Below are 17,093 nucleotides of genomic sequence, written 5' to 3'. Positions count from 1 at the left end.
TTTGCTGCAGTATCCAGAGTATATGTGTAGCCTTTCTAAATGCGCAACTGATTTGGGTAATAAATGCAGACGCTTTCAATTTCAGTTGATCTGAAACTCAGAGGAAGCCCACGCGCTGCTTTCAGGAAGTGCCCTCATCAGCTGAGTGAGTGAGACTGTCACGGGTCTGCTGATCGACTTTCTCCTGCACAGCGGAGCAAAGACGCAATAAATCTGGGATGTAAGAAAGCCTTGTAAGTGTGGTGTTACAGCCGGGAGAGTTGCTCGGTATATCTGGTGAGTTTAATGTACGAAGCTGGAGGTGAATGGACATGACAGCGTTTAAGCTAGCATTCTTGCTAAGTTGTTATTGAAAACAAAGTGGGAGGAGCGGGCTGGTTAGATTTGTGTTAACTGTAATAAACGGTGACAGTGAAATGTTTGAAATGGGTGTTACACTTTTAAATATTTCCCCGTGGTTCCGGTGTGTTTTGACGCAAATTTTAGCTTCAGTGATTTTTGGACCGGTGTTTCAGATTAACTGGTGTTAGATTAACTCGTGACGGTGGGCGCTGCTTTTCAGGACCCATTGCCCACTAACGAGGAAGTAAACACTGCGAATATTTTAATCTTTAAGTGGATATTATTGTGTGCCTGTGCGCGTTGTCACGTTTCGCATTGTTTTGGGCCAAAAGAGAAAACGCTTTCGATTTTAAATTATGATCGTGACATGCGTGAATCCTCTGCAGCGACGGCAATGAACAAACATAGGTGACGAGACTACTGCCTGTTCATAATACTGAAATGGTTAATAAACGCGCTATCTTTGTTCCTGTTTTTCCCGTATATTGTTACTGCTCTGATGACATTTGAGGTTTGTCAGTCCCACAGTTGGATACAGCTACACTAACATGAACTGGGTTTTAGTCTACCCGTGCGACAGTCTACAACCAGAGAAATTTTTGACGCATCAGAATCTGACTCGATTCTGACGTATTTCAGACGGAGAATGTCTGTTTCATGCCCAGAGTGTTTTGGTACTTGCATCTTACAAAAAAAACTATGGAATAAATAAAATGTCATCACTATTTATTTTTGCCTATTTATTTTATTCACAAGACAAAAGCAAGTTTATTTTAACATACAATAAAGGTGTGGAAAAAGAGTTACTTTTTTATGGTATACATTTATTTATTTAATAGCACTGATGTGTTTTAAAGTTGGTATAGATGGTGAATTAGGTCGGAGATGGAAAAAAAATTGTATTTCCCTGTGTAAATGTGGAAAGTTCTGATCTCGGAGGTTGTGAATATAGAAAAATTTGGACACTACGTGAGTGGGAGGACTTTATTAGCAGAAATGGAGAGGCCATTGAACTTCTAGGGATTCATTATAATGTTGATTTAAAAAATCGACAATTAAGGAGAGATGCCACATGTTTGGACTGAAGTACATGGATTACTTTTTATATTCTGCTTCATACAGTGAACCAAGTGCAAATGTAGGGTTTTGTCTCATTGCTTCAGTAATGGCATTCACCAGTTTAGCAGTTTGTGCCTTCTCTTTGAAAATTTTTATAAAACAGAATTATGGGGAAAAAACTGGGCATATAATGTAGTTACAAGCACGTTAATATGAAAGGGGTGGTGTTGGCAGCGTGTGAACAGTAACAAAGATGGTTTCACTGGCAAAGGAAGATGGAGCTATAATATTACATAAATATGAGCTTAAACACTTAATGCAGACGGAAAGCAGCACAGCTGCTGCACAGTGTCAGTAAGTTAGAGGGAAAGTATAGCATTTGTTCAGTAAGACTGGAACAGTGCTATTAATAAAGTTTAGCAAGGAAGGAAAGCGGCCAAAAAATGCTCACTGTGTAAGTTAAATGATTTCAGCGTCACAGTGTTTTCATTAAGAATAATGAGAATCAGAGAGATTACATTTTATTACTGAATTATTATTATTATGTATTAATTATTGTTTGCAATATTTATTATTTCAGGCAGAGCACCAGTGGTGTTTAATGACCTCAGAGCCTAATTGCAAATTTTATACAAGGCCATTAATTGTGAGGCCCTGTTGCTCTGATTTACAGTATAGTATAGAGCAGTAATGAAAACTGGTGTCTGGTGTAGCCAGTGACTGCAGCCTTTGGGTCAACTATTCACAGTAGCAGCTCATTTTTCTGCAACTAATGCTGACGTATTTATTGCAAAACTTTAACTTCTAACTTCCACTCTTGAATCTACACAATTTAACACCACTTTGAAACGGCTAACATCCAACACTAAATGAAAGATGAATCATTTTGAACAGCAGCTAGGGCTGAATGTATCCAGCAAGAAAAAAATCAACATCCTCCTCACGGCTTTTATCCTTAAATTCGTCAGTTAATTAAGTGCAAATCATCACTGTGCAGCACCGAGTTCTGATAATGTAGCCAGTTCTACATTTTCAGTCCCTTCAGCAGTTAAATATACTAATGTTGCACCAAATTCATTCACAAACTCACACTGAAGTTACACCCACTGTTACACTAGCATGCCAACAAACAGAAGGCCTGAGGTCAGACTGGAGTGCTGGTTCTCACCTTCATGCTGTCCTGTCAAAAGGTCTCCAGAATAAAAGGCTTTAATAACAAAAAATGTTAAAGATAAACATATTTTTAACTCCAAAAAACACCCTAATGTTGAAGTTTGCTTATATGTTGGGTAATAACTAAAAGCTTCAGTATTTTAACTGAATTATAATAAAATCATTTAAAAAGTGCTCTGTGCACCAAACTAACTGTTTTAAAGAGAGGGTTCTTTTCAGGCTGGCGGTAATGTAGAGTGGAGTCATGACTGGTCAATTAAAGAGGGTAGGTACGCTGCTGAAAGTCATGTGAAGCCACACGGCCGAGGGCCATGGTATGAACTCTCTCCTATTTTCTTTCATACTTATCTGACTCACTCTTTGTCCTTCAGCTGTGTTGGAGCACCGGTGAAGATGCCTCCGATACCAGTTGTTCCAGAGAACCACAATTATGTCCTGGCAGAGTTCGACTGCCTCGATCCACTTCTCTCTGCTCTGCGTTTGGACTCCGGCAGGCTAAAGGTAGTAATTCTAGCCAGTTTTCTATTTATATTCAAGTAGGCACCTCATATTCCTAAATATCTTTAAAGAAGGACTTGAAACAAAAACAAATTAGTGGATGTAATGTGTCACGAATCTTGTTTATTTTGGTATTTGTTGTTTTGGTGGTGTTTATATTTTTAACCATTAGTGATCTGAAATAAACTACCTTCAGGCCACAAGGGTTACTAATGGGCGCCACCATTGCCACATGAACCGCACTTTGAGAATCCTGGCTTTAAAGTTAGTAGGACGTATTAGAAAATACACAATATGGATTTAATTTCTTTCAGCTGTAGTGGAAGAAAATTAGAAAAGCAAGAATAAAATTATGCTTGACATTAATTCTGTGTTACACTGTGCTGTAGTGTACCTGTTTGGCAGTGTCGAGGAAGTGGCTCGCATTAGGAACATCAGCAGGAGGGGTGCACCTGATTCAGAGGGAGGGCTGGAAACAACGGCTCATCCTCACTCACAAGGTAATAAGTGACTGTGAGCCTGTGCTGCTCTTCTGTTAATGAGTGATAGAGTTAAACATAAACAGTAATGCGGTGTTTGTTTTCTTTGCATTTGTCCACTGACCCATCACTCAATGTGCGTGTTTCTCCCAGGAGGGGTCCATCGCTCAGGTGGCATGCTGCCCTCACGATGAAGACTTTATTGCAGTTGCAACAAGGTTAGCTTTTATTCAAGAAAGTAAAGAAAATGTTTTGTACTCCTTGGTTTAAAATGTGCGTTAACACACCCACTTGTAGAATGCTGCCCCCTGTTGGTTAAAGTTGTAGTTAAATTCTTTTAAACAAAAAGTACTTTTAAACAAGTTGCAGGCTTTTTCTTTCCTGCTTCATCTCTGTGTTTGGCTGTGATTCCCATATTGTTCACTATGTGTGATACACATCCAGTCAGGGTCTGGTGGTGGTGTGGGAGCTGCAGTTGGAGCGGCGGGTTCGTCCAGAGAGAGTCAGCGTGTCCTGGGAGCACAGAGGTCAGACAGTTACTGCACTCTGCTGGGATACAAGCGCGCTGAAAGTTTTTGTCGGCGACTCTGGAGGCAAGGTGTCCTTTCTCCGTGCAGGATCCTCCAAAATGGGAAAGGTAGTGACTGCTGATTAACATTGAAAGCTTGGCACTAATTAAAAGTAGGTACTAGTTCAGTGGTTAAACATGCAACTATAAGAGCTGCTAGCTCTTATGGTGATTAGTTTTCTGACTGTACTTTTTTTCTTTCTCAGTTTTTTTTATTCTGGCAGACAAGAGCAATGCTGCCTCTGCATGCTACATTTATTATTATATTTAAAATTCATCCTTCCCTATGATATATGTATTTATTTTTTTTGTCTTTAGGGGTCAGCGTTTGTTATATTCCCTGTCCAGACTGTCACCACTGTGGACTCTAAAGTGGTTCAGCTTGGGTACCAAGATGGACGACTGCTTGTGTCTTCCCTCACCCGCTGCTATCTCTGCGACACAGAGAAGTGAGTACCACCTTTGCGCCATCCGTTTTGTGTCTTTCATATTCTCTTTTTCGGGAGAAACTCACAGAGAGCTCGCACTCATGCTTCCATTTAGGTAAATGTTGTCATTAATGGTCCAGTAGTAATATGTTGGGTCCATAATCATGGACATATTAGTTTTTATCACAGATTCTTCTCTTGTTCTTAAAATATTAAGTTTGTATTTTTATTAAACATGAACTACAACAGATTCTTCTGTGCACAAAAGCAGTGCTACAAGCAGGATTAATACGTTGGCGAGTTTTCAGTGTCAAAGGTGCCTCACTTTTAACGTGGCTAGATCGCCATAGTAACTTATGCTGAAAATATGGTCCAAAGCACTTTATATGTCCAGTGTGCTATGCTGTGAGTTTCAGTTTGAAATCATCCGTGACACATTCTGATTAACAGTATCATTCAGTATCATCATTAACAGGATCCTATAATTGTTATACTCTGCAAAAAGAATACACTTTAAACAGCCACCCTGAGCGGTAGTTTACCTGTAGCGCCAAAGGAAGCCCAACTGTAAAGTTACAGCAGTGTGAGTGATGTGCCCCACATTGTTTCAGTGATTGAATGAGCAGCTGTTACATTAGGAATAAATGGCAGCACCAACAGTGCGCTTGCTGGTAAAATCACTTCTGCATTTTGTGGCACCAAGTTTGTTCATTTCTGTAGAAGAAGAGTCAAATAACGCCTATTTCACGTTAGCACGCAGAGCCTGAAGTAGAAATAACAAAGAAAGCTGAATGAGAACAGAAGCAGTATTGAAATGTATTAACTTTATTTTGTACAGTATTTTTTTCTCTCTTCTTTTCTTTGCTAAATGTATCTGTATATTGTTTACATGATTGAAATAAATTAACAAACAAACAAACAATAATCCCCGTTATCTCCAACACAAATAAAGCCTGGCCGTGTCGAGCTTCCTGTATAGTATATTATAAAATCAATATTTATTTAATTTTTTCCTCATGTTTATAAAAACTGTATTCCATGGTGTGTGGGGACTCTTCACGGTTGTTATGTGATTTTTGGCTTCTGTGTGTCTCTTCAGGGAGAAGTTCTGGCGTGTTGGTAATAAGGAGCGTGACGGGGAGTTTGGAGCTTGCTTTTTCCCTCAGAATAGGGGATTATTAATGGGTCAGCCCCCACTGCTGTACTGTGCCCGGCCGGGGTCTCGAATATGGGAGGCCAGTTTTAATGGCGAGGTTCTGAGCACCCATCAGTTCAAACAGCTTCTGGCGTGTCCTCCACTGCCTCTCATCACCTTTAGGTATTGTGTGCTCCTGCTTAGGACCCTGTTTATTTTAAAAGCCAGACTTCTGATCTAAATTTTCTTCCTCTGACGCAGAAATGAGCCAAATTACAATCCAGTGCAGAAGACTCCACAGTCTATCGCCTTCCCTAAGCTGCTTTATTTGGGGTAATAAGCATAATTTTTCATGTCATGTTACAATATTTGAGATATTTTCATTTTATCTGACATGTCAAATTGTTTAAAAAAATCCATATGCAGATCAGCCTGTCGCTTGACTAACTATACACTTTGTTTTTGTGTATAGGGACCAAAACCTGCTGACCTGGACTGATTCTGCCATTTATATCTTCACACCTCAGAATGGACAGCTACTTTTGTGGACTGAAGTTAAAGGTGTGTTTCTGCCTTATTTTGTTCCCAGAATACCACCAACCTTTTACTTCATGAACACAAACAATTTTCCCTTAAAATGTAATCATTTTATTATTTTACTGCAGTAACATCATGTTTATTTTTAATCTCGATAGACAAAAATCATGAAGGTTAACGATGATCACGCAGAGCTTTGTTGTTCTGATATAATCGAGTATAAATTATTATCAGTCTGTTTTCTGTTTTTTGTAGATTTGCTTGATGTGGCAGTCTATCGCAGTGAGCTCTTCTGTCTCCATGGAAGCGGGCGTCTGTCCCACCTCTCCTTGTTATCTGCAGAGCGATGTATTGAGCGCCTGCTGCGCAGGGAGTCCTGGCCTCTGGCTGCTGCTGTCTGCTGTATGTTCCAACACGCAATCACTACCAGCAGGGTAAGATCGCTACCACTCCCATACTAAAGCTGCTTTGTATTAGCGCCTAGTTGGCTCCACTAAGTTCAACTTGGCTAGATTCTATTCAGTTTCAGTCATTTTCCATTACAATGAAGTACCAGCTCAATGTGGGTGACATCGTGTTTGTGACACAATGCAACAATTGAGGAGATGGAGACGATGGTATACCTGCTGCTTGGTCTCTGATTTGTTGTCACAGAGAACGCGGTGGGCGTTGTGTTACCATTTCCCTCTTGCTTCGTTTGAAAAATGTCAGGTTTGATTCTTGTGAAGGAGTCGCTCTCATGACTCATTCATTCATGTCAGTCCCAGGCCAATCAGTGGCATGGGTTCTGTTCATGTTACATTTTTGGCTTGATTCAGTTTGCTTGAAACCCCGTCCAAGAAGGTGCTAAAAATGTCCCTAGTACCAGTACGATCACCTAATGACTAACTCTAAAGGTACATTCGAGTTGAGTAGGTGCTAATGAAAAAGAGCAGCTGGAAGTAGGGTTAGTTAAGGGACATTTGGTTTACTTGGGACAACCTGGAGCAGGTGGCAGGGAGAGGGAAGTCAGGGTGTTTCTGCTTAGACTGCTGCCCTCGTGACCCAAACATGGAGGGATTGACAGAAGGAAGAGAAAAACGGAGAGAGTCCTTGTGTTTACTGTTAAGTTTTCATAAGAAAACGTAATGATTAATCTGCATCATCAACATCAAACACAGCAGGGCTTAGTGATATTTAAAGGAAGTGTTCTCAGCTATAAAAGCAAAAGAAACTTAATTAATTACTTTATTAATAATAACAACACTGCCATCTTACCATCAACAACTTCAACAAGAAGAGGCCTTGATAGGCCTTTGCTTACACTTGTGTAAAACAGTCCTAAAGCCCAGGAGGTCAGGTAAACCTGAGCCATCCTTAAGCTGTGCTTCTGTTGGCTCAGACTTCTGTGGGGCTGCATGTGATGCACTGAGACAACTCTTTTTGTCATTTGGTGCTATTTAATTGAATCAAATTGAATTTTAAGTTTATCAAATGCTATTTTCCATCATGTTCCTTCTACGTTAGATATATATATACTACATACTACTGTGTGGAAATGTAATTCAGACTTTTAAACTAGAAAGGCAGTCGTTCGACTTCTGGTCCACACCTCTAAAATAAAAATGTCCGTGGCGACAATGCTTTAGTCAGTTTTCTTGACAACTTTCAGATGTTTGTATGCTGCAGATTAAAGTTTAAGTACTTTTTAATGGTGTTTTTGCGGGTTTTTTTACTTTGTTTATCAAGATCTTAGTAGGAATTATTTTTTATTTAATTCAGGCCAGGAAATCAATTCCCATTGACCGCCTCGAGCACCTGAAGTCTCAGCTCAGTTCCAGCACACATCTAGAGCTGATCGGGCAGCTGGAAGAGGTCATCACAAAGCTGGAGCCTCTTGACTCAGCCTCCAGCAGCCGGAGGAGCAGTATCTCCTCACATGTAAGAACTAATGTGTTTCTTTAGTTCTTCAGTGGCTCACAGTTATTCTATGTAATGAATGAAGTGCAGTGATATTAGATACGTGGTTTTTAAGGAGAGTTTCAACGTCCTGGACTGTGGAATCTATCGAGTGATCAGCCGCAGAGGAAGCCAGTCAGATGAGGAGACGAGCTCCCTGCTTAATCACTCTGTGTCAGAGGAGGAGCGACTCAAAGAATTCAGCTTTGTGCAGGATGAGGATCAGGTCGATCACGGTAAGAGACAGTCTTAAGTGATGCATACAGAGTTACAAAGAGCCTTCTAATACTGGTGATAAAATAACACTTTTTCCATTGTATAAGCTTCATATTTAGTATAATCTGCAAAAACTGAAAATTCTCAACTGAAAAGTTGACAACCACAACGAGAATTTAGTAAATATTAGCAGACACAGCGTTTTTCTGTAGAGAGCAGACTTAAGTCGATGTAACTCTTTTTAAAAATGATCAGAACAGATTAAACTAATACTGAAACTGAGATCACAGCAAAGCAGAAATCTAACTTACTTTTCTTCTTTCTTTCATCACTCATTCTTTGACTCTTATCCTGATTCCATCTCTTTGTGTTTTCTCTCTCTTTTTTATATATTTGATTTATGTCTCAGGATCAAATTTATTTTCTACCCCTTCTAATTTCAGCGTTAAGAGAGAGTAAAATTATTTTCAGTTTAACGCTCTACTAAAAACCAAGAAAGAGGGAGAAAAAAACCTGTGAATAACCTAACTAATTGGATATGGGAGCGTTCCACAGCATCTGTGTAACATAACTGCTAATAATTTGACTCTTTGCCTCTCTGTTGTAATGATCATACATGTTTTTAATAACCAACTGTGTTTTTTTTCTATTACAGTTTCTGACTTGAGTTTAAAAATAAAATAAAATCATTTGATAAAAAATGTTTCTCTGCTGCTGCATTGTTGGATTTGCTGTGAGTGCTGAGCAATCACTGTGATTATTGACCTGCTTTACAAATTTAATCTTCACTTTGTCCCACTGTTAATACCAAGTTTCTTATCTTTTTCCATCGTATCACTCACATACATCACTGTTTTGGTTAATTTTTTTTGTATCGTGCAGCATTTGATTTGTGTTCTCTCTTCATTAGTGTCTGCCACGTTTGCTCCATCTGCTTGCATTATGTCCACTGTCTCTCTCATCTCTTTGGTACTCCATCCATCTGTGTTTTTCCTCCGAATCTCGCCCCCAACTCTACTCAGATCCGCAGACCAGTGAGCGCACGGAGGCCGAACGATCTGACCAAGGCCTGCAGTTTCACCTCCCGCTCTCGTTCCGTCCCAAACCCCCCCGCATCGCGCTGCAGGCCGTTAAAGACAGGTGAATGAAACAAAGAAGCTTTAACTACAAACGTGCCTCTCACTGCAGCTCATGCGGCTTTGAACTATATTTTAACACTTTCTTCTTCTGAGAATTGAAACTTTCACTCAAGTGCAGCTGTGCATTCATATGCCTTACTTCCCCTTTCCGCTGAAGACCCACATCTGTGTTTTATTATTCATACTGAGGCACATGTGGTGTGTTTAATTTTAAGGTCTCGCATTTTTCATCCTTCTGAGTCATTTCACCTTTGTATTTGTACTGCTTTCTCTTCCTCTTGTTGTTTTGCTAAATGGTGCAAAAAAACGTATTTATTGTTCACCTTCTTGTCATCAGTGTTTCTAGTTTCGTTAAGAAGACAACAGAGAAGATCAACACTCTCCAGATGAACTCTGAGCTCTGGCAGAGACCTGAATTCAGAGAGGGCGGACCGACTGAAATATCAGCCACCACAAATTTGTACTCAGAGGAAATGGAGAATGAGTAAGTGCTGTTGCGACCCTGTTTTAGAGTGCTTAGAGCAATTTGTGTTGTTTTAATAGTAGCCATAAAAAAGAGATAAATCCAGACTGTTTTCTTTTTTATTTTGACATGTACGTGTCACAGGGTTGGTGATGAAATATCTAACGCTGAGGCTGAAATGCAGGAACTTCAGTCAGCAACAGAGCAAGCTATGTAAGTACTGCATTTTGTCAATTTCCCCAATGCAAGATCCAGTAATGTCTTCTATTAAACAGTTACAAATATGTTTCCGACATCAGCTCCCAGATACAAGATCCTTTGGTGCTACTAGACCCAGCCTCCCTGAGAGAAGCTCTGCTGGAGTGGTTGCCGGTTCTGGAGCGAATACTTGGGTCTGTGGCGCTCAAGTCTGCTGCTGCAGGTGATTCCACTATGGATGGAGCAGGAGAGGAGAGATGGGATACGGATTATTTAAGCACCTGCTCAGATCAACGAGAGGATCCTACCTCTTCATCAGAAGAACCAACAGATGTAACAGAGAAGAACGAAACGCCTAAGCCTGAGGAAGAAGAGGGACAGCGTGAGGACCAGCTAAAGTTAGACTCAACGAAAAACGGCGCTTCAAATGGGAGTCCTGCTGAGCCAGTCCGTGTGGTGCCCCCTAAACCCATACCATCAGATCTGCTGGCTCATCTCTGTGAGCTGGCCACACTGTACACAGAACTGAGCTGCTTCAGAAACCAGAATGAACAAGAGCTGGGGTGCACAGTTTTCCTGAGGCACTACTTTTTTCTGCTGGACCAAGAGCGCGTGAGAAGAATGTGTCTGCTGTGCCATCAGGAGCAGCCCGAGATAATGAGCTCCTTCACTGAGGCAATGCTAGGTCAGACAATTATCCTTGAAAACTTACATGTATGTGTGTTTTCAGAGTTCACAAATCGACAAACAGACAATGTTTTAATTTTAAAAATTAAAACATTCAAATAGAAGAAGAATATGCAGAAAATAAAGGTGAATATGTTTAATTTTGGTTAGGAAATTAAATAAATGTACTCTGCAATAATCCTATATATAACAAAAGAATTTTTATTTTGATAAAATAATGTTATACACATATTGCTCATTGATTCTTGGTGGTTTCATCTTCGTCATATATCATGCTTGTATCTGTAGAGCTCACCCAGTCTAGCAAGGTGGTGGAAGTTTTTCAGAGAGGTGATTTGCAGAAATCTTTGAGAAGTCTGAGAGAGCTGCAGCCCTGGAGTCCAGCTCATCTCCTCGCTCACTTTCACAGGTCGGCATCCTTTTTTTGATATATCACATATTTAAAGGTCCCTTCTTTAATGTTTGACCTTCAAAATGAAACACAAAGTCTTGTATTGTGTGATGTGACAGTAAAAGTGATTTGATTTTGATTTGATTTGTGATTTTAAACTATAGAAATAGAAAAGTGGTGTTAGACCTTATGAGATAAGTTTGCTATGTTATTTTCCAGACTGTATGAGAAGCACGGTGAGGCGGCTGTACGCTCCTTTTCCCAGTTCTATCCTACCATAACTCCTGCTGATGTAATGACCATGGCAAAAAAAAGCCATTTCCTGGCATATCTGGATAATCTGGTACAATCACAAACTGAGGAGCACAGGTACGTCTTCAGCTTAACCTTTTTGTTCAATTAAATAAAACACCAAGCTCATGTTGTAGAAGCAGAATTTCACACTTATTTCTTCTTCTTTTTTGAGGCTGTCATTTTTGCAGTCCCTCCTTGATCCAGAATCACTGAGACAGGATTGGCTGGAGCTGGCACTTACCCATGATGCTCCACAGTGCTGTGATACCCTGACCCCTGATGGACAGCCAAGGTAAGTTAGCACATTTTTGTCTTTATCCTTCAACTGGCAGAGTGAGATTGTTTATGAGCCCAGCCTTACATTTCCATGTGCCATTATGATACAGGAACTGGCTCAATGATGCCACAAAGATAATGGAAGGTTGTGTGTGAGTTTTCTCTCATTTTGACAGTTACTGTTTCTGTAATCTAAAATATTTTGTGCACAAACCCTCAAAATATTTCTAATATTTTACAAATTAATAATAATCGTCGTTTTTTAATTGATTAAGTTGGTCACCAGTTTATTTGTATTTTGATCTTAAAATAGTTCAGCATACTGTAATGCTGTGCAAAAGTCTTGAGCCACCCCTCACTTCTTTTTATTTTGCTTCCAAAAAGCCAGACTTTCTTGTATTTTTTTAAATGCTCTTGAACAATAGTTCTTTAGCTTTCTGTAGGTCTTGTCATAATTTGGGTCTGCATTTCAGATGTAGATGTTGAGGGATCTTGTCAAGATTGATGGAAATATGAATTTTTCTGTAAAATCTGTAAAGTCTTATTGGCCACAATTTCATTTTTCAAACACACGGTTAATGCAATAAAAGCACCTGGATAGAAAACACACAAATTTACACTATCAGTTATGAATTGGCCTCCCCAGATCTCAACATTACTCAAGCAGTGTGCGGTCATCTTCATAGAGAACAGAACAAAAGGCAGCCAACATCCAAAGTGGAGTTTTTAATGTATGACGAAACCTGGAAAGCTATTCCTCACGACATCTTAAAGAAATTAAGAAATTAAGAAATTAAGAAATTACGTTTCTTTAAGACTCCATAAAAATGATAGAAAACAAACAAAAAATTACAAGAGAACATTTTAGAATGTGTCTCACTAATAAAGGTAACAGTGTAGAAGTGACTAAAGTGACTAAAAACTTTCAGGCATGTAAAAAAGTGTTCATGTATCACTAATTTTAGTCACTAAAGCAGATAATATGTTTGTTTGGTTTTTTTATAAGTACTATTATTTAACCTGTAAGGCCCAGCAGACTAGCTGAACATGATGAAAACGAACCATAGCTGGATAGATCCAAACATAGCCGTTTCTACTGGAATCTATTTAAGTAAGATACTGAAGTGAGAACGAGGAACAATAATAAATATCACTAACTTCATGTGTTTCCCGCTGCAGGTGGCATTCACATTGTTTCGCTTGGGGCTATGGACGCCTTCTGTCGCTGCTGATTCACATTCCTGCAGACTTTTCCTCAAAGCAGAAGATGTTACAGACTTGTCGAAGTCACGGGTATAATTAGTAATTAGTTGCCTACCTTAAAAAATATGGTATGTAAAAAATAAAGTATGTGGTATAACCCTTTGTGTAACGTGTGTGTGAAGGTACTGGACGGGCTACCTCTACCTCTGCAATGAGCTCCAACTTCGCACAGAGGCTTTCACCGCCATCTGTCAGCTGGATGACATCACCCTGCTGGATGAATCTGATGGTAAGACGAAGTCTTTAAACCACCGTCTCTCAGATAGGAACAATTAAATTTGGGCAATCTTCACTGGATGATGAGATTTAATTACAGTAAACACGTCAGGGGTTGCTTTTTTTAATACAAGAACAGTGCTGCATCTTTAAACTCATTACAAGAAATACAAAGATATCCGTTTTGGCTGTATCAGTATATACGTACACAGTACGTCTAACTATCCATTAATAAGTAAGTAAGAGTGAGGACAGTTAAAGTAAATGCAAAACCTATGATCAGCTGTTCTTGTGCGATGAGCAGGTAATATGTCTAAATTAATCATTACCATGTAATAAAGATGGTCTCGATAATCTTCTTAAACTCCAACTGTGGAGCAGGAGTTATGAAATACAGACTTTACTGACCGACTCATTTAAACTGAGTAACTCAAGTCGATTCATTTCACTTGGTTTCAAATCACAACAACGTTGACCTCAAGAGATTTATAATGTAAGGTAAAGACCCTACGATATTAGAGAGAAAACAACCCCCTATGAGCAAGCACTCCCATTCTACTGTTAAATAGCCTGAGAACCAGAAGTAAGCCCGTAGTCTGAGAGCAAAGTACTCTGTTGGGGTTATGCGGTACTATAAGGTCTTTAAGATAAGATAGTGCCTGATTATTCAGAGCTTGGATGTGAGGAGAAGAATTTTTAATTTGATTTAGAATTTAACAGGGAGCCAATAAAGAAAAGCCAATGCGGGAGAAATATGTTCTCTCTTTCTAATCCCTGTCAGCTCCCTCGCTGCAGCATTCTCCTTTTATTTAATGCTGTGGTGGAGGACAGAGGGCAGCCTTGGAAATGTTTGACTTCACAGGTTGTCTGAATGAAGAAATTCAGGAATGCCTTTAACACTTGCGCGGACCAATTCCTTGGAACTGTATCCTGTTACTTGGCTGGTTCATTTAGTTATTATTGAGAGCGTAAAATGGCCACGTTTGTAAACCTAAAAAAGCACTAACGTGTGTTCCTTCTCTTCTTTATTTGCCAGGTGTTAGGCCCCAGACCGTGGACGAGTGGAAGCTCTTGATCCAGCTGTCTCAGCAGTGCAGCAGCACGGTCAACTCGGAGCAGGTCGCAGGAGCGAACGGGAGCGACTGGTCCAATGGCTCAGCAGACTGCAGAGGAAAGATCAGCCCGGAGAGCCTGACTCTCATGCTGGCTAGGACTGTTGGGCCTGACCAAGCTCTGACCATCCTGGAGGACTGTGGTGTTCAACTGGTCCTTTCACCCCACTCCAAACTGGTCTGTGAGGTGCTGAGAGTCGCTGAGAAGAGGCAAAGGTGGGTCAGGCTATCAAACGTTTAGAATCTCAAAACAACAGGATAGACTATTCATGTATTGTTAGATGCAGAAAACGGTAAAAAATTGGGGTCTCCTGCAGTTCCTGGCTGATGTGAGGAAGTAACGTTCACAGAAACAAACCTGCAACATGTTTGGATGTTTGCATAACAAACTGCTGACACTGATTTATTTCCTTGTTCATTAAAACACGTAGTCGAGCGAATTAGTAGTGGTAATTGTTGTAGTTTGCACTTTTACACACACTGAACTTAAGTTAGTTGTTAGTTCGTTATTTTTTGTACTTAACACAAAGCAGAATCTTGTGTGACTAAGATTCCCAAATGGGACTAAATGTAGTTCACAGCTCAACAGCAGGCTGCAAACAAACTGACCCTATACTGACTACATTTCATGTAAAATTTGTTTGTACGGTCATTAAACCAGAGGCACTCTGAGAGTAAGTAAGTAAAGTTTATTTATATAACACCTTTCACAGACATATGTCACAAAGTGCTTTACAAGGTAAAAACATAATACAGTCATAAAATACACCATAAAAACCCTGGTCTAGTTAAAAGCTTTTTGAAATAAAAATGTCTTTAGCTGCTTTTTGAAGGTCTCCACCGAGTCCAAACCCCGTAGAAATAGGGGAAGTGCATTCCACAGTCTGGGTGCAACAGCTTGGAAAGATCGGTCCCCTCGGGTTTTAAAACGAGTGTGGGAGACCACTAAAAGGTTTTGGTTTGCTGACCTCAGGTTACGAGTGGAGGTATGTGTACGAATCAAATCAGCAATGTAGGGGGGGGGCTGTCTCTGTAATGCTCTAAAAGTTCAAACTAGAATTTTAAAATGGAACCTGAATCTGATTGGTAGCCAGTGCAGTGACTTTAAAACAGGGGTCATATGAGCACCCTTGTTCGAGCGGGTCAGTAGCCTCGCTGCAGAGTTTTGAACAACCTGTAGACGAGCTAGCCCTTTCATGTTTAGACAAGTAAACTGGCTGTTACAGTAGTCAAGTCTTGTAGAGATAAAAGCATGTATGATCATCTCAAGTTCACTTGTTGACACGATGGATCTAAGTTTAGAAATGTTCCTCAAGTGAAAAAAGCAGGTTCTTACTGTCTGATTTAAATGTCCCTCCAAAGAAAAATCTTCATCAAAAATGACACCCAAGTTTCTAAGGTTATGTTTCTGTGAGGAACCTAAGTCACCCAGTCGCCGTTTAATATCAGGTATTGCACTGCCTGGTGCAATAATCAAAGTTTCTGTTTTGGCCGGGTTTAGCTGTAACCAATTATTGTTCAACCATTGTTTAATGTTGGTTAAACAGTCAATCAGATTGGAGAGCTTATGAGCTTCAGCAGGCTTAAAAGAATAATATAGCTGAATATCGTCAGCAAAAAGATGATAAGATACTTCAGGAAACTGCTGTATTATCTGACTTAAAGGAAGAATGTATATTTAAAAACAGCATAGGTCCCAGCACAGAGCCCTGAGGAACTCCACACAATCCTCCGTCAATACAGCTCACTCGCTGGGCTGTTTACCTTTAAGGGAACATTATTATATTTTGTATATATCATTTTGTTCTTTTTACATGTTCTATAAGACGTTTGTAATGCAGCAGAAATCAGATACGTTTATAAAAGTTTATAAAATATACATTTTATATTTATATTTTTATATTTTAGATTTATTAACATTTGATCAGATTTCATCTGAGCAAACTGTAAGTTGGGTAAATGAAGGAGACTGAAATTTTTTTTTTAAACTGGATTAAAATACAGGCTTTGCTTTTTACCCGTTGCCGTGGTGAATCTTGACAACATAGCTCCGTTTATTCAGGGTGAACATACTGTTTAATCACTGAGGTTTTTTGTATCCATCTCTCTTGAATAAAAAGTCAGCTCAGGTTAAAGATTTCTTTGTCATAAAAAAAACTATTAAAAAGTATTTTATTTTTCAGGGCCATGATCCAGACGATGCTCGAGCGGTGCGATCGGTTCTTGTGGTCTCAGCACGCCTGACTCCAGATCTGAAACCAAACAACATACAGCTAACACTTACAAGTCTTCCCACTAACTGCTGTTAAAACTGTGACTTAATTTATTCACTGTGATATTTGTCAAAGTCTTAGAGTTTAGATGAGTTATTTATCCCAGAGTGAAAACAGTATTATGTGTCTTCATTGTGTGTACTTGCAAATTTCTGTGAATACTCATGCGTGTGTGCCTGCAATTTGTGAGTTTTCTTAATTAGTAGTTCTGGTTACTGCTTTTTGCATGTTTCATGCGACCAAATGAATCAATACATTTTTCTGCTTTGGCAAAAATAAACTGACCAAACTAACTGAGTAAAATAATGTGAATAAAAGCCATCTGCATCAAAACTCTTAATGCTTTCATTGTTTGTTTTTAAGGTTTCATTTATCGTGCTATCGATCCTTGTTACTGTATTTTTCCCC

General features: G+C 39.5%; 1 protein-coding gene across 2 annotated transcripts; it reads left to right on the top strand.

Annotated features, from left to right (window-relative positions):
- Positions 1 to 92: 92 nt before the first annotated feature.
- hps5 (HPS5 biogenesis of lysosomal organelles complex 2 subunit 2) lies at positions 93 to 17,018 on the top strand. 2 transcript variants are annotated; one of them, XM_084933611.1, is made up of 23 exons: positions 93 to 233; positions 2,946 to 3,075; positions 3,462 to 3,572; positions 3,705 to 3,769; positions 3,996 to 4,188; positions 4,438 to 4,568; positions 5,647 to 5,865; positions 5,944 to 6,015; positions 6,155 to 6,243; positions 6,475 to 6,653; positions 7,981 to 8,139; positions 8,234 to 8,393; positions 9,396 to 9,513; positions 9,850 to 9,996; positions 10,120 to 10,188; positions 10,275 to 10,858; positions 11,149 to 11,269; positions 11,471 to 11,620; positions 11,718 to 11,837; positions 13,001 to 13,114; positions 13,207 to 13,313; positions 14,337 to 14,628; positions 16,596 to 17,018. In XM_084933611.1, the coding sequence occupies exons 2-23, from the start codon at positions 2,968 to 2,970 to the stop codon at positions 16,654 to 16,656; spliced, it is 3,369 nt and encodes a 1,122-aa protein (XP_084789737.1). In that variant the 5' UTR covers positions 93 to 233; positions 2,946 to 2,967; the 3' UTR covers positions 16,657 to 17,018. The 2 variants fall into 2 exon arrangements, with proteins under 2 accessions (XP_084789737.1, XP_084789736.1); XM_084933610.1 differs by having other exon boundaries at positions 93 to 276.
- Positions 17,019 to 17,093: the final 75 nt, after the last annotated feature.

Source organism: Perissodus microlepis, chromosome 7 (assembly GCF_051167445.1).
Source record: "Perissodus microlepis isolate ML-2025 ecotype Zambia chromosome 7, ASM5116744v1, whole genome shotgun sequence".
Lineage (NCBI taxonomy): Eukaryota > Metazoa > Chordata > Actinopteri > Cichliformes > Cichlidae > Perissodus > Perissodus microlepis.
Note: the sequence above shows the minus strand (reverse complement) of the source record. Positions and strands in the feature narration are given on the sequence as shown.

What these genes read in the sequence shown, in the direction of transcription:
- hps5 (XM_084933611.1), top strand. Translation starts at nt 2,968, where the DNA reads ATGCCTCCGATACCAGTTGTTCCAGAGAACCACAATTATGTCCTGGCA. An exon ending in TGGACTCCGGCAGGCTAAAG is followed by an intron (nt 3,076 to 3,461) that starts GTAGTAATTCTA and finishes ACTGTGCTGTAG; the next exon opens with TGTACCTGTTTGGCAGTGTC. An exon ending in CTTCACTGAGGCAATGCTAG is followed by an intron (nt 10,859 to 11,148) that starts GTCAGACAATTA and finishes TTGTATCTGTAG; the next exon opens with AGCTCACCCAGTCTAGCAAG.